Here is a 27,883-nt window from a genome sequence, read left to right as displayed (position 1 = left end):
GACTTGTCCCCTTAGCTAAGCAGGGTCTGCCCTGGTTGCATATGAATGGGAGACTACATGTTTGAGCACTGTAAGATACTCTCCTTAGGAGATAGAGCAAAAGGGAAGAGCAAAAGGTTCTAAGTCCCCCCCCCCCGCCGCCCTAGCATTTCCAAGATAAGGCTGAGAGAGAGCCGCTGCCAGTCTGTGTAGACAATACTGAGCTAGATGGACCAATGTTCTGACTCAGTAAATAGCAGCTTCCTATGTTACTACATGATATGCAGCCTTAAGAAAGCAGAGCAAATGGTCCTTATAAATACCTTAAAAGCTAGGTGCAGTCAAGGCTTACCTCTCAAGCACAGTGTGCAAGGAAGGAGTGGGGAGGCAATTTTCACTCTACTCCCCACAAAAGCCTCTTTCATGGCAGGAATATGTTCCTCAGGGTTACACAGCCCTCAGGAACATATTCCTGGCAATGAAAAGGTCTTTTGCAGGAAGTGAAAATCACCAGTTTTCATCCATACCTAGTTGTGCAGCTGCTCATAAGAATGGAGCTCTTATTGCACTCTCATATGGCCATATGTCTTATCAGCCACTGAACTTATTCTGGAGCAAACACACAGAAGATTTTAGTTGTTGCAGACATAAAAGGGACTCAGAAGTCAGCAATCTCTGCTCTGAGTGAAGGTCAGATTAGACACAGCATTTAGCTTGCTTGAGTGGCTCAGTAGGTACACACACTAAATATAAAAGGCAGCCATCTTTGAGGGGAAAGATTGGTATTAGGAAGAATGAATCAGCCCACTTGGCATGTGCTGTAATGTGTGCCCTAGTTGATTACCCTTTCATAATGGGGACTTCAAAGACTAATAACGAGAAATACTTTATTTTCAGGGCAAAACACATATGTGCATTCCATTTTTAGATACATTTAAAAGGAAAAGGAGAGGGGTGAATTGGCCAAATCTAGGTCACCAACAAATTACATCTGCATCTTAAGAAACAATTTGCAAAACTACTGTATCTTGGTCATTTTTCAACAAATTTGCATGAAATCTGGAAAGGTAGTAGAGCTTATCACCTAGCTGCTCCATGCCAAATGCATGGTTTGGATTTTATAGGATATAATGTTTTGGGCTTGTAATGGTGACATGTTTTACACATCACCTTAACATACTACTGCGTTTGTAGCATTCCGATATCTTTTTTTAAAGTCCCCTTTTCCATGATCTGTAACATCATCACATTATCGCAGCCTGCTATGATGTTCTAATTCATGGGAAATAACTGCAATACAAATTAGCACAGTCTGCAAAAACATTTGCTGATGCTTATAGAATATATCAAAAACAATGTGATTTCTTAAAATGGAGATCATTTTAAAAGGCTTGTATATTTCACAAGTATGGCCAAATCTGTCTGATGTAATATTGTTGTAACATCTGAGCACTGACAAGAATAATTGATTACTCCTTTCCAGTTCATATGCCATCAAGTTCTCCCCTTTTCCAAATTCTCAAAGTTTTTATTGCAAGCTACTAATCAGTAAACAATAAATGTCTATCATTTTGAAAGCCTAACTTTGAAAAATGAGCAAGCAGCAGCTAAAATTGCTAAAAACTATAACTGCTATACAAAACAGCAACCAAGCAGGCATACAATGTGCCATGACAGGTGGTCACATATGAAATGTAACAACCAACACAGTAGAATAAAACATATTCCAGAAATGGTTCTGGGGGAAAATTGCACTGAAACAAGAAAGGATTAAAGACCTCTCTCAACCTTAGGGACTATGGGGGGCAGGGGAGGAAGCAAGGATGAATTGTCTGAAGCTGAACTACATGTTAGAGCAATCCACTTAATACTGGTCAGATTGATTGATTGATTGATTGATTAAGTGCCATCAAATCAGTGCCAACTCTTAGCGACCACATAGAAAGATTCTCTCCAGGATGATCTGTCTTCAACTTGGCCTTTAAGGTTTCTCAGTGGTGCATTCATTGCTGTCATAATCGAGTCCATCCACCTTGCTGCTGGTGGTCATCTTCTTCTCTTTCCTTCAACTATTCCCAGCATTATGGACTTCTCAAGGGAGCTGGATCTTCACATAATGTGTTCAAAGTATGATAGTTTGAGCCTGGTCATTTGTGCCTTGAGTGAAAATTCTGGATTGATTTGTTCTGTGATCCATTTATTTGTTTTTTTCCTGGCTGCGCATGGTATCCTCAAAAGTCTTCTCCAGCATCAAAGTTCAGAAGCATCAATGCTTTTTCTACCTTGCTTCTTCAAAGTCCAGCTTTTGCATTCATAGAGAATCATGGGAAAAACCATTGTCTGAAAATATTTGTAGGTATAGACACATCACAGCACCTAAATATCCTTTTTCCAAGGCCTTCATTGCAACCCTACCAAGTGCGAGTCTGCAGTGTATTTCTTGACTGCTGGATCCTTTACTGGTGATGGTCGATCCTAAAAGGCAGAAGCTATCTACCACTTCAATGTCTTCATTGTCAATTCTGAGGCTGGTTGCTGTACCCATTGTCATTAGTTTAGTCTTCTTTACATTTAGCTGTAGTCCCATTTTTTCACTGGTCCAGCACAACTCATATTCATTACTCTGGCAGCAGGTTTTATGCTCTCAGTTCCTATGTTTGAAATGGCTAAGCCTAGAGATTAAACCATCTAATACAGTAATGGACAGAGATAACGAAATACCAATATTATTTTAATGTTGGGCTCCCAGTCTGCCAACAGCAGCATCCAAGATGATTCGTGGTCAGTCCCATGGGGAGGAAACAAGAATCAACAAGGAGACAGGTGGATTAGGATGGTATGTGTCACAAAAAACACACTGGAGTCATTGAGCTGGTGGCACCAGCTATCCCAATGCCTGGGCAATCCCAGGCAAAGCACTACAGAACAAGGAGAGAAAGTCTTGCCAGATGAGGGCTCAGCCTTACAGGATCAAGTTTAGGGGTTGGGCCAGAGAAATCATAAATGAGCTAGCAGATGGGTGCTGAGAAGGAGAGAGAAGCAGCCGGATGGTCTGGTTCCCTATCAAATAACAGCCCAAAAGACAAACTCTCTAAGGGGTGTGTGAGGTTAACCCCTTCCACCCCTCATATCTGAGGCACCAAGGAAGGACCAGGCTGGACCTCTCCTAAGCATGACCCTCCTTTTAGGAGAAACAGGATGGGGTAAAAGAAAAAAGCTTAATTCTTGTTCCACTCAACTTTGATTCCTCCATGTGGAGAATTTGGTCTCTCACTGAAAAGCAGTATATTTAGATAAATTAATGAAAAACTAATTGCAGCATTACATTGCTACTAAATTAAACCCTTAAGAAAGCTATTATTGTGTATTTCAATATAGCTAAGCTACCTGTTGTCACAGATTTTAGTGCTATCCTAAGCACACTTACTTGAAAGCTATATAGTGGCATCAATGCTTGTGACATTCTACAGAATATTCAATTGAAATCAGTGAGATTAAATTCTAAGTAACATGCTTAGGATTAGGGTATTAGTGATGATTAAAAGTTAAATTGAAACTGATAAAAGCAGACATCATTTTACTGCTTCAGTCATCAACTATAAAACGATTTACTTCTGTGATGAAATACTTTTTGTTTTTCTAGTTTTAATTTTGCACTTCTCATTTTCTCCAGCTATAACAGCAATTGTGAATACAAACCTTTTGACAAAAGCAAGCTTAGAATTGGGCCTGAAGACCAAATGACAGATTCCTCTAAGCAGCCTGTTTCGCTGACACACTTACAGAATTTCCTATACATGCTACATCCTTAATCTTCCATTCACTGATTAATGTTTACAGTTCCTTGAGATGAAGATGAGCATTTTGGAGAGTGCAGTAGGAAAAAAGAAAGAGACAGCATGAAAGAGACAGCATGCAGGACTCTTGCTGTTGCTGCTATCTTGCAGGAATCTAGCTGCTGCTTGCTGTTGCTGCTACCCCACAGCTCGGAGGATAAGAGAAGGCACTGTGTGCACTTTCTGGACTTCATGCAGTGTTAGGGCCATCATGCCCCCCACCTTCTCCCCACACCCAGACAGAGCTCCCAGGGAAGGGTTGAGTGAGCATGCATGATGGCACAAAAGCATTGAGAAAAGAAGTAAAAAAATGACCCCTAAATCCACTGCCCTCTCTTCCCCTTTACTGCCTGCCTTTTCTTTCTTTCTTTCAATTCGACCATGCAGCAGGGGCCAAGAGTAGCTTCTGCAGGATCTCTCCCGCACCCTCTCTGAAATATTGTCTCCTTTTAAAAAATAACACCACACACAGCCAGAAAGACATGAAAAAAAGAGGAGAGAGAGAAAGTTAACTTCCTTGTAGAGAATCAGGAAGGGAGAGCAGAGGGGTGAAATAGAGGGGATGGGGGAAAGGACTGTGGTGAACAGTTCTATCAATCTGTGTACTGTTCCCTCTAAGGTGTGTGCACGTGCATGCGCTCACAAGTTTTTGGATGTCTGCTCAGTTAATTTTAGATCTCGCTCAGGTTGAATCAGGAAAGCACCATTCTGAATGCAGGTGTGCACACACTGCCTTGATACTGCTGCCCAGAACAAAACTAATTCTGCATACAGATGAAAAAAATTAGAGGGACCACTAAATCTGTGCATGTGCTCTGCTGCTCAAAGTTAACTGCTTTGCAGATAATTGGGAGGGAAGAATGGAGGGGTGAACCCCTCAGCAGGGACCTTGCTTGCCCCTCTGCTGCCAAGTATTAGTCCCATGATCCACTGCTTTGCAGAAAATGTATTAGGACAACATAACTAGGAGTAGAGTGGGAAGGGGTTAATCTGCCATCACCCGTGGAAGCTAGCCAAGCGCGAAGGACATACCTCCTTTGAGATCATGGACAATAGAGGCTGCTCCGCTGACGTGGTTATGCTTTGTCCACAGGCAGGCCATGGTTGCTGGTCTCTGGCTCGGTGGTTGAGCAGCAGGGAGGGGCTCCCCTCTGCTGGAACTGGAGTTTGGTGGGCCCAGTTCGGCAAAAGTCTGTGGCACGATTTGGAGTTACAAACTGAAACCTTAACCACGTTTAACTCTAATTCACCGTTACATGTGAATCTGGCCAATGATGGAACACTTTTTTCTCTGCATTGACTGATATGCTTGGTTGCACCTTATCCTTGATGACAGTGCTCTAACCATGGCTATTAATCTCTTGGTAACTTCACTGACCAGAGATGCTCTCTGCATGAAGCTGCCCTTGAAGATGATTTTATAAGCACAGATAAACCAGCTCTTGTCAGTGTCAACTTATTCAGTGCCAAGGGGCACATCCTAAACATTTCCTGAGAGCCACAATTAAATCTGGTTTCATTTCTACTGGCACAGAATTAAAGACAATGGTGTATAAGCCTTATTTTGCAGGCATGGCCAACTGAAATTACTAGCAGATACCGATAAGATAACTCATAAAAATATCCTGATGTATCCACTTAAAACCAGAAGCAGGATTTAGACATTGCAAGAGGATATAGGAAGATGATGTGGGTTCCTACTTGCATTCTGGCCATGGTACCTTTAAAAGGACACTGCTCTCACATTTCCCAAATCTTTGCAGCCACATGGGCTAGACATTTATCTTGAGCACTTGGCAGTATCTTCAACCAAGCATAATTTGCATGTGTGATTTGAGCTGGAATCTTTGGGGAACCCCCAGGGTTCCCAATGTATTAAGATTTTGAAGAACTGTATGTAATATAAGGATATACGGTGCAGCAATTTATGAATTTTAAAACCAATGTGTTAACACTAGATAAGGACAAAGATAACAAGTAGTTCTGATAAGAACTAATCTGCCTACTTTCCTTTCACTATCCCTACAACTGTACTAAGTTTGGTCCAAATCAGGCAGTTCACAAGTTATCCCACTTGCACATCAAACATTCACACATCTGCCATCTTGAACTGGGGTGGATGATATCATCACAAACTATGCCACTGGGGTGCAGGGTAGCCAGAACCTAAGGGGTATACTCGTGGGTCAAATGGGCCATAAGCCAGAATTTGGCTTTTAAAAAGCCAAATCTGGCCACCTAGCTGGGGTGTCCCTAGCTATAGCAAATTTGTTTCAAATTGGTTAGGCAGTTCATAAGTTAGCCTAGTTACGCCTCAAACGCTCATGCATCCACCGTCTTGAATTGGATGACATCATCACAAACTATGCCACTGAGGTGACCCTATGTCTTACTCACTACAACTGTATCAAATTTGGTTCAAATTGGTTAGATGGTCCACAATTTAGCCCACTTGTGCCTCAAACATTTACACATCTGCCATCTTGAATCAGGGTGGATGACATCATCACAAACTATGTCATTGAGGTATCCTCATATGTCCCTAAACTGTACCCAATTTGGTTCAGATTGGTCCAGGGCACTGAGAAATTGATGGGGTTAGGCGGGACACACACTCACATACAATGCCAGGTGATCTCAAATAGCGCACTTTCCTTAAGGAAAGTAGGTTAAAAATTGATGGAGAAGAATGTGCAACTGTTACCACAAAATTGGACAATGGCATTTAATATTAGTAAGACATCATTAGATTTCCACTCATGACTAATCCAGCAAAAAAATAAAAATAAAAATCTACTTATCACCTGTTGAACTCCAGCTTATTTCTTCACATTTGAATTCTCAAATGGATATAATTGCTGGACAATTAATGTACAGTTCTTTCACTTATTTTTAGACTGTAGATTTGTGTGCTCATTCTGGAAGGATGTTTTGGAAAGGATAGGCATGGTTATGAATATTAACTCTGTATTTAAATCAGAAATCATAATACTAATAATTTGAAATGAATGAAATGATAATTGCCCAAGTATGAAAAGGCATGGCTTCTTCAAACTTTGATACTGGCAAAGCATCAAATACTTCAAAATTGGAAAATAAAAGGAGATAACCGATTTGCTGATCTTGGCAGCACATGAAAGATTATAAAACAAGAGAGGAAGTGATGATGTATTCCAGGAAATCTGGAAGAATTTGAGTTTTATGCATTGTAGTGGTTGTCTCACTCTAACACTGTAATTAGACCTCTTATTTCTCTCTCTTTTTCTTCTTCTTCTTATTTTGTTTGGGGGCAATGATATTGGGGTTATTTGTGTATTTGGTTGTGGGCTTAAATTGAATATATGATTTGAATGAATAGTTGTAGTGTAAGTCGAGAGGGTGATGGTAAATCTATTATTATTATTATTTTATTGTACACTATCATTCTGAATACTAAATTATGGAAAGCCTGGGCTGCAAGTCCAAGGAAAATATGAGGATCAGCAAAATTGTCTTGCTACTGAACCAAACACTGCTTCTCTTTCTTCTGTAAAAGAAATCACTCCAAAATTAATTTTGGCTCATTTCTGGAAAGAGTATACAACACCATCAGTATTAGTTGAATTTCTCATCTCAGCTAAGCCTTTGCTTTTTATTTTTATTTTAAGGAATAAGCATTGTTTGCAAAGAGTTTGCAGAAGAAGTATCCCATCACATCTGACCCCCACCCCCACAAACTACTTAGTAAATGTGCCAGTCCCCATGCAGATAGCCACTTTCCAAATGGCAGATCTGGAAGGCTGTTACCTTCATGTCTGGCTTCTAGGATCTCAAAGACACTTGGCTAGTCATTGTTGGCAACAGAATGCTGTGCCAGCCAAGCATTCTGTAAAGTAAAGAAACCAGACAAGACAAACATTAGAACTAGAGTGAAACTGAATATGCAAAGCAAAGCTCAATTCTGTCAATTTCAAATGCAAGTCCTCTATTTAAGAGCCCTTTGAATTGAAATCATATTATGCATTAATACAAATGTATGAGATAATTATTTCAAGTATTGTGTGAACTGGCAATTTAAAGAAAATACACTTATACTATTTTGAATCCAGAATCTGACCATAAACTAATTAATCTGAATTATTAATTCACAAAACTGACAAAAACATGACAATACTGGAGTTTGTTCTAAAAGGGTACAAGCTGAGAAGTATATGAAGAAAAGATTCTTTGCTATTTAAACATTTCAAAAGTTACAATTTTAGATCTAGCAAAACCTCCTGCTATTAAAAAGAGTGAAAATAAAAGCTTAGAATAGTCGAATGTAATTTGGATATGAACTATCAATTGTATGTAGCATCATCCTAGAGTGGTTATTTCATTCTGACAATGTAAAGGACACAAGAATCACCAAGGTGCAAATGCAGAAGAGCTAAGATACTGGAGCTAAATGCAACATCGAGGACAGGATGTTCATAAATACATAGGGATGTTCAATTTAAGCTAATAATGAGGTTCATCAAGTTTAAAAATGGTGGAAAAAAAGAGTAATCTTGGCTAGAGTTGAGTAGTCACCCTTTTCTCTCTCTCTAAAAAAAGGATCTCTTGCACTCACAGAATCCTAGCATTTAAATGTTCTTAGCACAATCTACCAAGCATTTCTGTGCAACTCTTATTTTAAGCAGAGCTTGATTGGAAGCAGAACTCAATGAACTGCGACTTAATGATATTCAGTCCTGTTTACCTAAATGAATGCATTGTTACCCATTTAAATAATCTGCTTTGCATGTAGAAGGTCCCAGGTTCAATACCTGGCATCTCTAGGTATGGCTGGCTGGGAAAGACTCATGCCCAAAACTTTGAAAAGCTGCTACCAGTCACTATAGAAAATACTGAGCTAAATGGTCCGACTCAATACAATATAGTTTTCTATGTGGTACCTCGCAACTTGTTTTTTGTTGGGCAGGAGAGGGAAGGAAGAGCACTTGTTTTGCAAGCAGAAGGCTCAACAATCTGATCACTATAACAGACTTATTGCCTTTAATAATAAGGTTTCTTATATATATAGCATTGGATTGAGAATCAAAGAAGCTGTAGGATGATGGAATCAAGCCATGCAACCAGGTTCAATGTACTGTATATTGAAAAGCTTTCATATGAGGAATAATCTATGCTCCTGTGCAGAATGTATATTGCTGCACCCAACACACATGTAATACAATGTTGGTTGTCAGTTTCTAGCTATAGCCTAGTCCTCTGTGCCAGAATAAAAGGTAAAACATGGACAGCCAGCAAAAGCCCTATGCTTCATGGTACACAGGTAGCTAATGTGGAGATTTTATAATGTAGGAGTACCCAGGCCATACACCATATGCTAAATTATGTTCCAACCATCCATCTCTACATGTTCCTGCTGCTAAAACATTTATAATGTCCTGTTAGCACTTTATTCAAGATCCTAAAGTCTAACAGACTATTTCCATGCGTAAATGAAGCATGTGTGTCTTGGACTTCAAAAAGGAATTTGAAGGGGGAAGGTTACAAAGTGGTCCCACTCTAGAGCCATACAGACAAGGACACCCAGCAGCTCCAATTCGTAGCACAGTTCTCATTTGTACTATAGTTTAGCAAAGCTGAGAAAGAGATGGAGCCTCACATCTTTTCCATACTCCAAGCACAAATTAGAAAAAGTCATCCATGGCACAGGCAGAACATTTAAGGGGGATGTAGAGATTCCTCTTGTTTGTACTAGAGTATGAAGAATACCATAACAAGGGTCATAGGACACCATTTAGTATGCTGGACCAAACTTTATTGCAACAGGAAGGGAACAGCAAACAGGAGACTCCCAACTCCACCCTGATACAGCTAAATCCAGTGCCACCTAGAGACTGAACAGCCCTGTCAACCCCAGCCGAGCATCCCTCCACTGTTACTAGTGTCAACCTTTGAGACTGTCTGTGTCTTCTTTTTAGACTGTGAACCCTTTGGGGAAAAGGAGTCATCTTTTTCTGTCAACCACTTTGTGAACTTTTTTGTTAAAGAGCGATATATAAATAGTGGTAATAGTAGTCAGTAATGACACTAACTCACAAACCTACCTTTTTGTTAATACAAAACAAAAAACAGCAAAGTTAAATATTTGGTAATTCGGGTAATCATTCACTCATTTCTAAATTTTGAAGACTTCAAAAAAACTCAGAACGAGTGGTGATCCGAGTAGCAATATCACTGTACACTTTGCAAGATGTCTCTGGAACTCTCTGTAGATGTGCTTGAGTTTTCAGGTCCTAAGAATATAAAAACAGCCCTGCTGGATCAGGCCCAAGGCCCATCTAGTCCAGCATCCCGTTTCAATGGCCCAACAGATGCCGCTGGAAGCCTACAGGCAGGAGTTGAGGGCATACCCTCCCTCCTGCTGTTACTCCCCTGCAAGAGGTACTCAGAGGCATCCTGCCTTTAGGCTAGAGGTGGCCTATAGCCCTCCAACCAGTAGCCGTTGATAGACCTCTCCTCCATGAAGTTATCCAAACCCCTCTTAAAAACATCCAGGTTGTTGTCTGTCACCACATCTTGTGGCAGAGAATTCCACAAGTTGATTATGCATTGTGTGAAAAAGTACTTCCGTTTGTTGGTCCTAGAGCTCCTGGCAATCAATTTCATGAGATAACTCCTAGTTCTAGTGTTATGTGAGAGGGAGAAGAATTTCTCTCTATCCACTTTCTCCACATCATGCATGATTTTATAGACCTCTATCATGTCTCCCCACAGTCGTCTTTTTTCTAAACTAAAAAGCCCCAGGTGTTGTAGCCTTGCCTCATAAGGAAGGTGCTCTAGGCCCCTGATCATCTTGGTTGCCCTCCTCTGCACTTTTTTCCAGTTTACAATGTCCTTTTTTAGATGTGATGACCCGAATTGTACACAGTACTCCAGGTGTGGCCGCACCATAGTTTTGCATAAGGGTATTATAATATTAGCCATTCTATTTTCAGTCCCTTCCTAATGATCCCGAGCATGGAATTGGCCTTTTTCACAGCTGCCTCACATTGAGTCGACACTTTCAATGAGCTGTCCACCATGACCCCAAGATCCCCCTCCTGGTCAGTCACCAACAGCTCAGATCCCATCAGCACATACTTGAAGTTGAGTATCCCAATGTGCATCACTTTACACTTGCCAATATTGAACCACATTTGCCATTTTGTTGCCCACTCACCCAGTTTGGAGAGATCCTTTTTGAAGCTCCTCACAATCCGTTTTGGATTTCACTACCTGAAAGAGTTTGGTATCATCTGCAAATTTCCTCGCTGCTTATCCCTACATCTAGATCATTTATGTATAAACTAGTGATTTTCGGCCCGTTAAATAACGGGCGCTAGTGCAGTTGTGAGCTCTGGGCCCCCGCCACCATTCCCCCTCCCGCCGCTGTCGCCCGCCTCCATGCCGCGGCCGGTCTCCCCGGCCGGGCAAGGGCCCCAAAGTTTCCCCCCTGCCCGGCTTCGGCAGCGCAGCCAGGCCTCGGCCATGGCTCTGCCGCCGCCTCGGCTGCGCCGCCGCTTCTGGCCGAGGCGCCGCCGCCTCGGCCAGTTTCCCCCGCCACCTCTTTCCTGGCTTTGCGGGGCTTCCCTGGCTTCTTCGCGGCGGCCGCTTCTGGCCGTCCAACATGGCCGCCTGGTCGTGTCTCCCTCGGCGCGTTCTGGGCATGCGCTCTGCGCATGCCCAGAACAGCCGAGGGAGGCACGGACACACGCCTGGGTGTCCACGGACGGACACCAAGGCTTTTATTACAGAGGATTAAAGCACTGGTCCCAGTACAAATCCCTGGGGGACCCCACTTCTTACTTCCCTCCATGTGAAAACTCTCCATATATACCTACCCTCTGTCTGCTGTCTTTCAACCAGTTAGCAATCCACACATGTACTTGTCCCATTATCCCATGACCACTAAGTTTCCTCAGGTGCCTTTGATGTGGAACTTTGTCAAAAGCTTTTTTGAAGTCCAGGTATACTATGTCAACTGGATCACCTTGATCCACACACTTGTTGACACTCTCAAAAGAACTCCAAAAGTATTGTGAGGCAAGATTTATCTTTGCAGAAGCCATGCTAGTTCTCTCCCTGTAGGGCCTGTTCTTCTATGTGCTTTACAATTGTATCTTTGAGGATGCTTTCCATCAATTTGCCTGGAACGGACATTAAGCTAACCAGCCTGTAATTTCCTGGGTTGCCCCTGGATCCCTTTTTGAAAATTGGTGTTACATTTGCTATTTTCCAGTCCTCTGGTACAGAGCATGATTGCAGGGATAATATATATATTTTAGCAAGGAGGTCAGCACTACTTGTGCGTTGGAAGGTTGATCTTTTTCAGAAACCGGAACAGATCACCAACTGCTGTTTATTCCTCGTTCAGTCTCAGAGTATTTATGATCTGGTGTTCCATTTCTTTTTCTTGTATAGTAGCTAATCTTCATCAGATCTGATGTAAACTCTGTCCCCCCTGCCCATCTTTAAGTTCTCACACTTATTTACACTGGGTAGGGCAACACTAATAATCTCTTTTAGTCTGGTAATCTGAAAAGAGACTTTTCCCAAGTCATGATGATTTGATATGCGATTCTTCTCCAAGGTAGACATGGGTGCTCTGATACCTCTTCCCATTAGAAATTCTGCTGAGCTATATCCAGTAGGTACAGCAAACAAACTGCCAACTCCACCCTGAATCCAATGCTACCTAGTTAATGAACCATATAAAGTCACTAGCTCACACAGAGAAGGTAACGAACAATGAAAGATTTCTGCTGTTTCTTCTCTTTCCCAAGCCACAGCAAATTCAAGAGCAATCCCTGCCTCTCCCTTAAGCCCACTCCAACTGCTAGAGAATGTGGGACGTTTTTGACAAGTAGAAATATCAGTTTGATTTAGTGGTCAGTCTAATTGTAGATCCCATCAAAAGAATTTCCTTTAGCTATAAGTTCTGGTCGAGGGGTAGATTGGCCAAGGTGAGGAATGGTTGCCTTATTAAAACAACAGGGAATGTCTCAGGTAAAAATGGTCTCCAGGCTACATGCTGTGATCTATCTTTAAAGGTTACTCCAACAGAAATGGACTCAATAAAAAGGTATTACTATGCCCATAAGAGTGAAGTGTGTTTATTTAGTTCTCATAAAGGCACATGGTAAGAAAACACCTCCTTTTAAAACATGCTTACAAAAGCTGTTCAAAACAAAGCTCTTGTTCGGTCTATTCCTCAGTTACCATTTCCATTACTCAGAACTCACAAGAGGGGAACAGTATTATGTCAGCCTAAAATGAAGATTATCAGAGAAGTGTTGGGGAAAGTTTTGTTCAGTTATTGGCAAAAATGTTCAATTTTAAATAGACAATACTGGTTTGCAAACTCATTTTATTTGTACACTGGTTTAGAAGAGACACAGAACATAAAGTAGGAGATACTTTGCCTACATGACCAGGCAGGCATTATTCATAAATGGGTGAATCAAGCATCCTGGTCTAACTGTTGTTTTTCAGATCCTAAATGTTTTGCATTAGTTAGATTGCTAGAATGCCAGCAGTGTTTCTGGAAAGTTCTGGGCACTTATATTATTATGCTCAATTAAAACAATTCTCAAATCACAGATTGCAGGATTGAAACCAAACTTGAAGCTCACATTCTTCCTCTTCTCCATTCTTGTATGGTATTCCTCTTAGATTCCCATTTGGCTTTAACCATGGTTAGTGCTTGCCCTCCAAATCAGAAACTCACTTGGCTTCCAGTTCTGATTTGGAGAGCAAACACTAATCATTGTTGGCAGTTTTGATGTCACAGTAAACTATGGTTAGTGCCAAACAGGAAACCAAGAAGGAGGCCACACCTATAAAGAAAGGGGGTAGCATGCAATCCCAAGGCTTATATCTGATCTGTCAAACAATAGTTTGAGGATCATCTAAACTGTGTTTTATCCTTGCATGCATACTGAGCAAGCCAAAGAATAACCCTCAATTTCACAGTTGCTTGCCTATCTCTAAGCTGATATAAATCCTGTAATGCAAAAAAACATGTGGGCTACATAATCAAAATTTTGGATTATGCTCCTTGCTAGTATACAATGTATATTTAGCTACAAATTGATGTGTTTAATTCCTGTATAGCAACCAATTAGTGTGCACACTTGTTCCAGAAATAAATGAATTTGAAGACTTGAAACTAGGGATCTACACGGACCCATCGACTGCCAGTTCGAAGGTGGAGCGGGGATAGCTTTAAGGATCGAGGAGGGTGCTCTTACCCCCCCTCCCCGGGCCACATTTCCCTCACCAGCGCTTTGTTTTAAAATCGTTCTGTGGGGCGAAAGAGTACCTCCTTGCCGCCCCAGTACATGGTGGACTAGAAGTATCCATAAGTGCCTGGTGCACTGACCAGGCGCAATGTGCGCATGCGCACTGGGCACTTCTGGTCCAGGTTGGCAAGAAGGTATGCTGCTGTCCCACAGGACTGTTTTAAAGTGCAGTGCCAGCATGATTGGGGGCAAGAGCACCCTACCCAGTCCTTAAAGCAATCCCTCCTACCTTTGAACTGGCTGAACTTTCAAACTAGTTCAGAGGTCTGTAAAAGGGCCTCCAAACCAGTTCGTGCACATCCCTACTTGAAACTTGGTTTAATAAAGACTTTTCAGTTGTCAAAGCAATACATTTAAATAACTAGCTTCTTTCAAGGAGAATTTAAAGCATGATTTAAAATTGCCTTGATGTAAATAAATTGCTAGACATTACTAAGAATTTCCTAATTGTAAGAAGTGTTTGAGAGTAGAACAGCCTGCCTCATGCAGTGGTGCACTCTCTTTCTCTAAAGGTTTTCAAACAGAGGTTGGATGGTCGTTTGTTAGGGATGTTGTAGGAGATTCTAGCAATGAGCAGGAAGTTGGACAAGGAACTCCAAGGCCCGTTCCAAAACTAAAAGTCTATGACTCCATGCTTGAGCCATCTCTAATCTTGATCTTATGAAGATCTTGCTTTCATTAATGTAATCAGAGGCATGAGTGTGACTTAAGCAACAATGTGCTGCACATTTACCACACTGAATATTGTGGTATTTCTGAGTAAACATGCACTGAATGGAATTGAAAGTAAAGCAAGAATACTGCATGAAGTTGCACAATAGCTGTAAAACAGATACATGCAATGTTTACTTTTGGAAGTCAGTACACAGGAAATAATATAGCATAAAGCTAGTTGGCATCCTGCTGCATCACAAATTGCTACTATATTTGTTCACTTTCATAAAGAGGCTTCCATCTCAGTTGATCTTGGCATACTTCAGAGAACCAGACCAACTGAGGTAATGACAATTTCATGGTGGCTGCTAAGAATGCACCCTGGTGAAATCTGAACTTACTGATCTACCGCTTTCAGATCCCAGTATCTGGATTATTCATGGATCTAGGTTTGAAGTTTTCATTTTTCTCCTGAATAGATGGAGAAGGTATGGTAAGTGAAATGAACTGTAAAAGGTTACAGAGGTATTCTTTACCAGAATAAAAACAAACTGTGCCCATCACCCAGACAGCACACTGCTCACTACTGTATTCACTCCAAAATCCCCGAAACAAGTATCAGGGAGCCAATGGATTAAACATAAACCCACTGCCCTATAAACTGAGAACTGCAGTGATAAGGGAAGTGCAGTAGCAAATGGGAGAGGTCAGGACATTTATTATCAGACTCCTGGAAAACTATGTCTGCAAGTTACTCGCAAGCCATGGGATTCTATCACTAACTACTAAGCAATGTCTACAGAATGAAGTTTTTGGAGCATCTTGAAGAGCTGACCTTTCTGAATGAAAACCTGCCTTTTTAGGTCAATTGTGAAAAGTTCCCATTATGATTCTGTGAAGGAATGAGACCATTACCTCCTCTTTGTGTTTTTCAAATCTGTGTATTACATATGTACGGTAATTGCTAACTCCCCATGTTCTGTATTAAGAAGCTGCGAAGGGGTCAAAAATTCACAACTCCTGTTCTATAGTTTGGTCTGAGAGGGAAGAGAGTTATGCTGTTTAATTTTGGGAGGGAAGAAAGGGTTTGATTTGATTGGCTGTACAGTATTTTTAAAAATGGAGGGAACTCGTTTATTTTGATTGGTTTGTTTGCAAAATTGGAGGAGAAAAAGATAATAAAAGGAGGCTTGCCTGCAGCAGACAGTTAAAGCTGGGAGGAAGAGTTTAAAGTTGGAGTTAAATTCGGAATTAGAGCTGACTAGGAGTAAGACTCTGACAAACACAGCTGGAACAGTGAAGAGGCAAGCAGACTGCAGGAGAAAGCTGACTGGGGCAGTCAAAAGCAGAGAGCTTGAAATCACTGAGCTGGAATTGCTGCAGCATAGGTTGGGTTGGCTGTGCTGTCGAATCAGTGTCAACTCCTGGCAACCACAGAGCCATGTGGTTTTTTCTTGGCAGAACACAGGAGTGGTTTACCATTATCTTCTCCCACTCAGTATGAGATGATGCCTTTCAGCACCTTCCTATATCGCTGCTGCCCAATATAGGAGTTTCCCATATTCTGGGAAGCACACCTGCAGGGATTCGAACCAAGAGCCTCCCGCTCTCTAGGCAGGTTGCTTCCCAGCTGCGCCATTGGGTGGCTTAGAAGAGGCAAAAACTAATAGGTGGTGGTAGTGAAGAAGCCTGACCTACTCCAGGGAAAAAGAGGAAGTTTTGGGAGAAACTATCCTTTGCACTCCTTTTGAGACTGTTGCCGAACCTAGTTTTCATAGGCTACAGGGATGTGCAGAACATTCTGAGCTTGGAATGTTCCAACTCAAAATCAGCCATTTCAAGTGTTCCGAGCTCAAAATAGAACACCCTTCAAATTGAGGGCCTGTTTCAACCCCGTTCTGAGTTGCAATATTTCAAGTGTTCTGAGCAGGGTGGGCAGTGGTGGGTACCTTTAACAATTATTACCTGTTATCACTCACACCAGCAAGCCCCCATGATCAGTAACCCTGCCCGACATTTTACGTTGAGGCTTCCCTATATATGGCATTCTTCTGGCCTCTGTGCACATGCGACAGTTACTTGCATGGGTGACTGTCACAAATGGCTGCCACGTGGGCGCAGGGGCCAGAAGATGGGGCAGCCTCGAAACAAAATGCCAGGCAGGGTGCTGCAGCTTGCAGGGATTTGCAGCTGCAAGCGGTAATTTAAACGATAATCTAAAGCATGATTCAAAATTGCCTTGATGTAAATAAATTGCTAAACATTAGAAAAAGTTGAACCAAGTCAACTTTTTCTTGTTTTTGAAAATTCAATAGTATGTCTGTCCATTTTTCCCCTACCCATGCCTGCTTGCCTAAATTACCACTCTACCTTTTTGTCAATCTGAGAGACAGAGGCTCCAGTGACTGGATGGTAGAACCAGTCAAGAGAACTCTACCTGGTGGCAGTGAGTTGTTTTATGTGCAAAGCCCGCTGAGGCGGTACCCTCCACAGCTTTTGAGAAAGACAGTCTCTAATCAATGCATAATGTCAATAAGGTAATCATTTTAAGCAGTTTTATTCAATGATACACATGATACACTTTAAATAGGTTGATCAACATAATGAAATGTTTAACTGCTTATAAAACAAACTTTCCCCGAAACAATTAAAATACTTAAAGCTTTATTACTAAAATACGAATGCTCTATCAGAACATGCCAACTTCTCTAAGAGGAAACTGACTGGGAGAAGCAGGGAAATGTAAACCTCAGAAACAGAAACGAGGGCTTCGAGCTTCATATCACCAAGATCTTTTCTTTTTAAAAGGAAGGTAAAAGGAAAATGTATTGAATGGTTTTAGGTGTAAAATCTTCATTCTACACTTCAATTTCCAACTGGCACTACACATAAAAGATTTTATTTCTAAAGCATGTTTAATAACAATAAAAGATGACATATTTCCTGGATATCTATACAGGCCAAGAAAGTCACAATACATTCTAAAAGCAGTACAGGCTGAATTTATACATGTTATTTAGGGAGGGGGGAAAGCACTTGTTCCACAGTAATTTGACACTTTAATCTTAACAATGTTGTTGCGACCCTATCTACTCTTTGAAAAAGAAAAACCCAGCGCCAGGTCAGTTTCCTGAGCTGATGGTGAGCAAAGCAATGCTATCCTTAAAAAATATTCATACAGATAGGCTATCCAGTACAATATTACGTTTATCCTGCCTGTGCGCGCACACACACACGTTTGTCTCTGTTCTAAATTTCACTACTCACAACAGCTTAGTCAAATATTTTTATAGTGGTTTTAGGAACAGCTTCATTTCCTGCAGCTTGAAAGCAAGAGCTTTCAAAAAAACTGCGATTCAGGATGGGGGAAGGGGAAGGGGAGGACGCATATAAAGGAGAGGAGAGATCTAGTCCTACATTTTGAAGTGCACAGTTGAAAAAAGCACTTCAAGACTACTTGCATGCTTAGATATATTGTTGTCCTTATTGAACTATACAAACAATCTTAATCAATTTATATTGAGGTACTTACTGTGAGATATGCTGATGCAACATACACACACCCCTGATGCCAAAAGGTACACACCAAGCCAATAATGCTTAGAACTGTGACAAAGAACACAGCCACCATCCTCCAAGCAAGGAACGCAATGAAAACGCTTCACACTAAAAAAAGGGGCGGGGGCGGAGAAACGATGGCCAGTGCTCCCTATTAGACAACACAATCAAAATGTACAGCGAAGGTGCTTTAGAAGCTGCTGCACAACCCACCTTGTTTCCAAACGCAAGATTTGGAGGAGAATTTTTTTTTGTGTATGCCTGACACCCTGACCTCTGCTGTCAAGCTTTCCGCCAATCACAGTGCACAATTCTTACAAAGCTCCATCAATCTGGCGGTTTAACATCTCAGACTGCAGTTTAATCTGGATTCCATTTTCCCTTCTACACACCAAGGTAGCGCATCACCACCAGCAGCACAAGCCCTGTTTCTTATCTCCTCCACCCTTTTCTTTGGCTGTCTCTAAACGCACCAATTGCAAACAAAAAACCGCAACTTGGCAGTGGTATTATAGCTTCACACACACACGCAAAATGTATAGATAGATAGATAGATAGATAGAGTGTGTGTGTGTGAGAGAGAGAGAGAGAACACCCATTCAGACCAGCAGGCTGGCAATATTGTCAGTACTCCAGGCAAAAGCGGGAGGAAAGCAAGCGACGGAAAGAGAGCGGCTGCAAGACAGGGAGTCTATTCACAAGATGTTTTCCATCTGGACAATGCAAAAAGCTCGTTTCAAACAGCTAGACCACGCTGAACGTTGAGGAGAGGAGGCACGCCAGATTAGGTTTAAAGCGCCGCTGTTTTTGTTATGCAATCGCCTGCAACCCTCCTCTTCCTCCACCCCGCTCTACTGCAGTTCCCCAAGCCTGTGTGGGTACTCGCACACGCACGCGCACGCCCAGACAGACACCCACAGAGAAAGAGAGCTGGTTACCTGTAGGAACGCTCCCCGCGTACTGTGTGCTTCCTAAAGGGGATGATGGTGCCGTTATCCTGAATGATGTCGTTGTTGTTCTCTCCATTTGGGGACAGCGCTTGGGTAGGTCCAGGCATTGGAGCGCTCCCAAGGGCAAGGAGCCCTAGCCCTGGTTGCTTGTACGTGAGTGTGTGTGTGGAGAGGCTGGGGCGGGCTCGGGCTCGCGCTCTCGCTGGCGGTGCTCGTCTGCTCCTTTGCTACAGATTCTGTCCGTCTCGCGCTGCGCGCCCCCCGCCTTCCTCCTGCCCGCTGACGTCAAACAGCCGGGAGCAGTACTCAGGCCACGTGACAAGGCTCGTCGCCATAGCAACCAGCTAACTCATCATATCTCCTCAATTCGCACAGGGCTCGAGCATGACCACACCAATGCAGCCAAACAGGCACAAGAGGCAGGCCTAACATCTGGCACGTAAAAACACGGTTAGCCTCTCCCCCCCTTCCTCCAAAATAGCTCTTCCTCTACAATTTCCCTTCAGCCCCACACTCTGTACATGCAGCTGTATATACAAAGAGCCAACCTTTAAAAAAAAAAATTTAAAACGTGGGGACCTTTTTGTTGGCTTAAGAAAACACTAACCATTTTTGTTTTGCTCCTCCCCGCCCCCGCGTTAAAAAATAACTGTTCTATGCAACAGTGCAATGCGGAAATCATTCTGATTTTTTTTAAAAAAAATTCAACCACACTAGTCGCACTGTAAGAGGACTGATGGGCGTAGACAAAACATGCGACAAAATGCGTGGAAAAATCTAAGATGACGGGGGTCTCTCAAATGAGCATTTTATAATAATCGCACCGGATGAGTCTTGGAGAAAGCACAGTGCAGGGGGAAGAGTTTCCATTGATAAATGAAGGCGGGATGACAGCTTTCCACGAGTATATTTACATGGCTAATACTCCTCGTATTGTAAAGGAGGTTTCAGATATTTTCAGTGCAAAGGCAACATGGGGAGGGGGGAGCATTTTTCAGCCACGCTAACCAGAGAGATGAGCAAAGATGCTACATATTTTCCCTCAGCCCCTTGCTCTCAGGCACTCAAGTCGTTTTTTATTTGTCCTACATTTATGAGGAACGGACACACACATGAAAACAAAAACCAAGCCTTTTCTGAAAGCCTCATAATCCATCATCATCTCTGCTTCTGATAATACCAAGTTATTTTTGGTCCCAAGCTACTGGAATTAGCATCAAAACCAGTCCCTCGTGCACTAAACCCAGATGGCAGTGATAATCCAAACATCAGCAACAGGGTACACAGGCTCTCATTTTTATTTTTATCATCAGACTGAAGGCGCTTGTAATATGTCCTGATTCTAAGCACATTCAAAATTGCTTCTTGCTTCCAATGCATAATGATGTGCCTCTTGCCCTTATTTATTGGTGATAAAAAATGGAGCGAGACATAGCGGCTGAATTTTTACAATGTATTAAAAGGTCTGACTTTAATGACTACTCATGTTCTTAATAAGCATGCTCCTTCCTGTTTCAGTTACAATCTACTTGCAGGAAAGGGGTGCTTTCTGCTCCTCTTTCTTAAACAAAGAATAGACTGAAAATCACCTTGGAAAGTTCAAATGCATTTTAACAGCCTCAAGGCATCTAACTAAAGCTATTCGATGGCTTTCTTCCTTTTGAATATATTGTAGAAGGGAGGGGGCAGTAGGATAGAGGATACAGTACATTTTGCAAGAAGCTACTTGCCTGACTACTTTTGTTAGCAAATCTTTAAATAGCCATGTTAAGTACCTCTTCCTTTTTGTTCACTGTTCCTGAACAGCGCCTATCAGCCAGGCTCCTTTGGTCTCCAGTGGCCCTGCATACCAATGGTTCTCAGTTGATTAGCATAAGATGGTAAGCAAACTTTTGATCTTAGAAACCATCTTAAGCAAAAGAAGCTATATCCAGTAAAGTCAAAGACTGTGGGGTAACCAAAACTACAACTTTGACTATTGTTTTACTGCTCCTTCAAACAATGAGAAAATCAGAGCAATCCTTGCAAAACCAATTTAGTTCAATTGAGAAAGCACTGCAGTTCTGTGAAATTTTTGTGAAAATCTCAAGACCCAGGAATCCCAGGCCCTGGAATTACTATTATAAATATTTATATACGGCTCTTCATCCAAAGTTCTCAAAGCGGTTCAATAGAAAAATCAACATGGTCCCTTGTCCCCAAAGGGCTCATAATCTAAAAAGAAACATAAGGTGGACACCAGTAGCAGGGCAGCCCCTGGAGGGATGCTGTGCTGGTGTTGGACAGGAATTATTATTATTTACATTTGATATTCCGCTCTTCCTCCAAGGAGCCCAGAGCAGTATACTACATACTTAAGTTTCTCCTCATAATAACCCTGTGAAGTAGGTTAGGCTGAGAGAGAAGTGACTGAGTCACCCAGAAGTGACAGAGTCACCCAGCTAGTATCAAGGCTGAATAGGGATTTGAACTCGGGTCTCTCCGGTCCTAGTCTAGCACTCTAACCACTACACCATGCTGGCTCCCATTGTGACATTCAGCACTACAGCCATTCTCTTCCAAACTTTCTCTGTGAATTTAATTATCATCAGTCATTCAAAAACCTTTGGTTTAAAAATGAGAGTTAAGATGCTTCACATTTTCACTCATGGCCTAAAAAGAATGGAAATTGCAAGTTAAGGTGTGCATCTTAACTTCTGCACCACATACACTGTAAAGACTTTGTGCAGTCTGGTATATGATGATGCTTTAGAAATGAGGCTCCATGCATCCACACTTTGCCTTGGTCTTTCAGTTGGACATTGGGCTGGGCAGCGATGCATCCAGGCAGGGGTGTAGCTTCCATTGGACAAGGGGAGATGATTGCACCTGGGCCCACAGATTTTGAGAGGCCCCCAAGCATGGGCGTCAGGTCCTTTGGACAAGGGTGTCCTGCAGCTGGGGCACGCACACGCTTTCCAAGAATGATGGGAAGAGAAGAAGCACGCTGGGGCTGGGCTTCCTTTCTCCTCCCTCCCCCTGTGCTTCCTTGTTCCAGGCAGTGGACAACCACAGCCATGCTGCCCAGCCCTGATCCACTACCACTGCCCTGGTAGAGGACAGAGACTCCACACCTGGCCCGGCTCCATGCTGTCAAGCCGGCATTGCTGCTGGCCACCCTCCCACTCTGCACAAAAGGTGAGCCAGCGGAAGGGAAGGCTTGCAGGGGAAGGGTTAGGTTGCCCCACCCCTTGCATCTGATGTCAGACGCAGGGGGCATGGCTTGGGCACTGGGGCGCAATCGAGGTCCCATAGCTCCAATTTGTCCCCTGCTTGGGGAACTTTGCTATGCCCCTGCATTCAGGCAGACATTTAACAGGTGCAGTTTCCCTAACCACTTCCTAGAGATGCCCCTGATAAATTTCTGCTTGAGCATCTCTGATCAAGGCAAAGTGTGGGTGCATGGAGCCTCATTTCTAAAGCCATCATTATATACCAGACTGTACAAAGCCTTTACAGCTTATATAGTATGGAAGTTCAGAAGGGCACCTTAACGTCCAATTTCCATTCTTTTTAGTGCATGGGTGAAAATGTAAAGCAGCTTAACGCTCACTTTAACAGAAGATTTTTGGATTACTGAACTTCCAGGTGTTTTTAAAAGGAAAATATGATTAAACATTACGGAGAAGAGCTTACCCAAACCACAACATCAGTAACACCACACGTTGTCGGTGTTCCTGATGTTGAATACCAACAACTTTGTAAAAACCTTCAATTACGTCTAAAATAAAGTCTCTCACACACATACCCTACCTGAAAAAAATACAAGTAGATGAAATCAGTGGATTCAGTAATAGTGATAACGTAATCCCACCTCATGATTATTCAGCAGTAAATAAGGACACAAGAAGCACGTAATTTGTGCTTAGTCACTTTAAATCTGTACTTCATTTTTTCCTTTAAAACTACACGCAAACAACAATGATCATTAAAAACAACAAATGCTTTAACAACCATGTCAAAAACTACAGATTAACATCCCAGAAATTTTCCATAAACCTCACACTTCTCCTGCTTTATTTAATTTCCTTCAGAATGGTGTTATCAGCAAAATAGCATAAAGGTTGTACACAAGTGACGTAGTCATTCACATGGGTGTGCACGAGGGGGTTTAAAAGAAGCCTGGCTCCAGAGAAGGGGCACAGCCACCATTGAGCATACAGGTTCAAAGAACCCAGACCACTGCAAATCAGGGGCCATGCTTGGCACCCCAATCACACCCCCTGCATCTGACGTCAGACACAGGGGGCGTGGCTTTGCTCACAAACAGGGCCATGTTCCTCATTTGAGAGCAAATACCAGCCAGCGCTGCATTTGTAGCGTGGCCGGGAGCTGCTCTCCCTGCCTTTAAAGACAGTGAGAGTGTTCTTGGCCATGCTGTGAAATACCGGCGCTGGCTGGTATTTGCTCCCAAATGGGGGGCACGGGCCCATTTGCGAGCGAAACCACTCCTTGCTATGTCTCGGCCAGACTGCGAATGCAGCGGTGGCTGGTATTTGCTCTCAAACGGGGAATGCAGCCCCATTTGTGAGCAAAGCCACACCCTCTGCATCTAACATCAGATGCAGAGGACGTGATAGGGGGCCCTCGCCGGCGGGAGGAACACGGGCTGCTGGCTGGCTTCTTCTGCCACTGTCCAGAGAGTTTTATAGCGTTTATTATATGGTAGTACAAGCATAGCACAAAAGCATAGCCAGAAATCTGTTTCACTATCACATGAAAGTCGTGAAGGAAGAAAACTGGCCTGCCCGACATGATGGGTAGCCCAGTGTGGATGGTGGTAATCCACCAGAGCTGCTGCACAACATAAAAGGTGTAGTGATGGGGCTGCTGCGGAATGATCTAAAGCCACTTCTGGGCAGTTGGGCAGCACTTTTTCCACTGGAAACAGTCATTCCACAGTTTTAACAGATTTAAATCATTCCACAGCAACCCTGTTGCTACACTGCCAAGATTTTTTTTTAAGCTGCATGGCAGTGCTGGTGGCAGGAGTGTTCAGAGAGAGGCAAGGGAGCAGTTCCCCCCTCCACCCAGATTGAGTCAGTTTCCATTGAATTCAATGAAGCATACTCCCAGGGAGGGGTTAGTGTAGGGCTGGCTTTCCCCCCACCCCCAAAGTCCTGCAGATACCCTTGCCTGGTGTGTCCCTACTGTTAATGAAGGCTGCCAGCCATTAGTTTTTAAAAGTCACAGTATACTGAGAAGCATCAAACATACTTACTAATACTAACAGATAAGCCAAAGAATCTTAGCACGGAAAGGAAATCCTAACTTGCATTGATCACTTAATTGAATGGTGTAGCCCAAAGAGGACTGGTGTAGATTTGCCAGCCAAAAAAGTAACCTTCCTTTTTGAAATCTTGCACGAAGTCCAATTGTCACACCTTTCCTCTTGCACAGAAAGAGAAGTCTTTTGGGAGCCACAGCCAACCCCAAGAGGTTGGTTTCACACATCTCCGCATGGGGCAGTACTGCTACACAGGCCACCCAGCCATCCTCCCCCATGCAGTGTCATGTTGCATCTCTGTATCAAGGCAACAGCTACACTGCTCAGACCACAAAGCACCGCTATTTTTGCAGGCATTCTGTCAGAACTTAATTTGAGCCAGGTCTCACCAAAACTTATATGGTTAGTCTGCTTTCAGTGCCACAGCTGAGTTCTAGACATATGAAGTAGCAACAAAGGCAAGAGACTATTGAGAATGAACAGTATAGATTTTTCTCACTGCTAAACGGAGTCAAACCATCAAAAATGTGGGTTCCAATCCTATTCAAGTTCATTAATATTTATTAACTCTCCAGTTCATATACTAACTTTAAAAAGTGGTTCAATAATCAGTTCAGATACTTGAAACAGATTTAGACACAATTTATGCAGAATATCAAACTCGTTTCTTTACAATACAATGCAAAGCTAAACAATGAACAACACTGGCTCACATCCTAATGTCATACTCATGGGAGCACATTCTGCTAGTGCTGTGCAAAGGGCAATTTTCACAGATCCCCCCTTTCCTTTGAACTGGGGGACTCTCAGGGACATATTTTCAAAAGGCACTGGGGGAAGCAAAAGGAAAGGGGGATCAGCAAACACATCTTCCCTTGTGCTGTATGTACATATCTCATTCTGGTGGATCCAATCCTTCTGCTCATCAGTTGGGTTTGGCACTAGAGAGCTGTGTAGTTCTGCAGCCCATTCTCTTCCCAGTAACCCAATTTGCAGCCAGTGAAAGCAAACAAGCAAAGTTTACTCCTATCAAGGACTGAATAAGGAACAATGTGTGTCTCAATTTTCTGCTGGCAGACATCTATGAAAGTGGCAGGCTTGTTCTTGAGCAGGGATGGTGTCATCAGGAATGCCAATAGCCTCTCTTTTACTTTGTTATCACAATGATGGAAGTACAGCAAGCTACTGCAGTCAGGCATACCGACGCTAGTCCAGCTCAGATGATTCAAACCACCATGGTTTGTTGGAGTGTGAATGAATGATAAAACTGCATACTTTCTCCTTAATGTAAATCTTCTGGGTTTATTAAATCACTATTCACAGTGGTGTCTGAATTGATAAACTATGATTCCTACAAACCAGGATAAAATGTAGTTTGAACGGAGGGCTTAAACCAGTCTTCTTCCTTCAACATCATAGGAAGCAATTGTTTAACAGATTAGGAAGCTTTGCATTTAGCCAAGCATGGGAGAGGAGGTGGTTGCACAAATGTATTTCTTCTTCATTTATTTGGGGCTAGACCACTGACAGCAGTTATGGAGTCTAGAATAAGTCCTGTGGTCTGCTGGAGCACAACTACCAAGATCTGGGAAGATACTTTTACCTGCATAGATGGAATCTACCATTTTTAATTGCATTCTTGGCACTTAGTGGAATATGTACTTCATGAAATGATTATCTGTTGGCAAGCCATGTGAGGTCTCCTTTCTGAATTAAAACAGGGGTTCTCAACCTGTGGTATTCCAAATGTTGCTGAACTACAACTCTCATCATCCCCAGATACAATTTATTATGGCTGGGGATTATGGGAGTTGTAGTGGAGTACCACAGGTTGGGAACCCCTCCATTAAATGATTACTTGCATCCTATTTAGAGAAAAACTGCTCTCATTTGAGAGTGGGCTCAAGAACCTCTGCCTACTTCATGCAAGTCACATTCTGTAGGCCAGCATAAAGTTTTGCCCACTCTGTTAGACAAACTTGGATTGAACTAAGACCCAAGGCCTTAGAATAAGATGGGAAACGAGTCTTAATACAGCACCTTAATATATTCCAAGGAAGGCAGATAGAGGGAAAGAAATGTCTTCCATTTCCTATTCAATTTTTACCTGCTTTGATTTGTGAAGTGGGCACAAGCTTCCACATTTTTACTGGACAGATAACATACAATGGACCAGTTGAGACAATATGCCCAAACTGGTTCCACCCACACATGATTAGAGATGCAAATAGTACATGAATCTCATTCCCTATCTTGGTGTGCCATTCCATTTTTCATAATTATATGTGGTGGGGAGAGAAGAAGTTTGTCCAAACAACATCACACACAATTTAAATACTGCATTAAAGTCATTTAAATCACATGTGAGGGAACAGCTCTCATGAACTACGCATCATGCAATTATGATAACTGTATGCCAGGAGGGGAAACTCACATCCCTAATCATGGGTGGGTGTGGTGTGGTTCTGTTCTTATGTAGTCAAAGCCAGCCGAAAAGCTCACAAGGCTGCATAGGAATCATATAGGAACTTTCCATCTCAATTCTTCCAGATCAGATATTTCTTATATGAAAGACCCATCTTACTTCCATCATTACAGTACTGAAATAATGCATGCAGAAGCACTATTTCATAAAATAGATTTTCTACACTGTTTCAAATGGGACACCTCACTACTCAGTTGCCAATACCTTCGCCATGGCTTGGAAGATGTGACAAATTCAGGATGAGCTTTGACACTTGTTTGTACCTTTACAAACAACAAAAAATGATTACTGCCAAGAAGGTTAATGGATACCTTCAAAATACTTGGATACAGTGCTGAGAAGAGACTTGCTAAAGAGTGCTAGACTGTACAAAAATACACTGTAACATGTAGAATAACCTTTAGGGTGGTGGGGGGGGGGGCGCAAAGTGCCTACAGTACTGAGGCCACCAAGATAGCGATTTGGGGGATTTATATCAAATAAAGTATGAATACAGCATTACAGCATTATTTAATTCAGCATTCAAAAATGGACTACATTTCCTGGCAGATCTGTTTTCAACAACAGCTCTTTTATTCTAATTTTATCTCTTAAAAATATGATGCAAGCTCACACACGCATGCACACACACAATCAGCTTAATTTGAAAATTCATCTTCTCCTTTGGAGCTACAATTGTGCCAATGAAATCCCAAGAATAGAGGGGAAGAATGATGGGGGTTCCATATGGACAACAGACCTTTGGCTTGGTTGACATTCACGATTTGGAAACACTTCAACATTACAGAAGTAGTTAATTTTTCCCTTACTGCAAGCCCTTATATGTACATAAACTATAAATC

General features: G+C 42.4%; 1 protein-coding gene and 1 long non-coding RNA gene across 10 annotated transcripts in view; one reads left to right on the top strand and one right to left on the bottom strand.

The window, feature by feature from the left end:
• The window catches only part of MAPRE2 (microtubule associated protein RP/EB family member 2), a 192,077-nt gene that overhangs the window by 96,373 nt on the left and 67,821 nt on the right, over window positions 1-27,883 (bottom strand). The window contains exon 1 of one of the 9 annotated variants that reach the window (XM_053244456.1): window positions 19,279-19,573. The exons of 5 other annotated variants lie outside the window; for them this stretch is intronic. In XM_053244456.1, coding sequence (XP_053100431.1) covers window positions 19,279-19,397 — 119 coding nt within the window. In that variant the 5' untranslated portion in view covers window positions 19,398-19,573. Of the gene's footprint in view, window positions 1-15,183; window positions 15,222-18,314; window positions 18,566-19,278; window positions 19,574-27,883 lie in introns of those variants that run through there. 3 more of the 9 variants (XM_053244464.1, XM_053244458.1, XM_053244462.1) reach the window with 3 other exon arrangements.
• Window positions 19,559-27,883, top strand: part of LOC128322696 (uncharacterized) — a 33,189-nt gene continuing 24,864 nt past the window's right edge. Inside the window, exons 1-2 of the long non-coding RNA XR_008305892.1 lie at window positions 19,559-19,740; window positions 21,097-21,170. This is a non-coding gene — a long non-coding RNA (uncharacterized LOC128322696). The remainder of the gene's footprint in view (window positions 19,741-21,096; window positions 21,171-27,883) is intronic.

This window comes from Hemicordylus capensis, chromosome 4, assembly GCF_027244095.1.
Source record: "Hemicordylus capensis ecotype Gifberg chromosome 4, rHemCap1.1.pri, whole genome shotgun sequence".
NCBI classification, from domain to species: domain Eukaryota; kingdom Metazoa; phylum Chordata; class Lepidosauria; order Squamata; family Cordylidae; genus Hemicordylus; species Hemicordylus capensis.
Note: the sequence above shows the minus strand (reverse complement) of the source record. Positions and strands in the feature narration are given on the sequence as shown.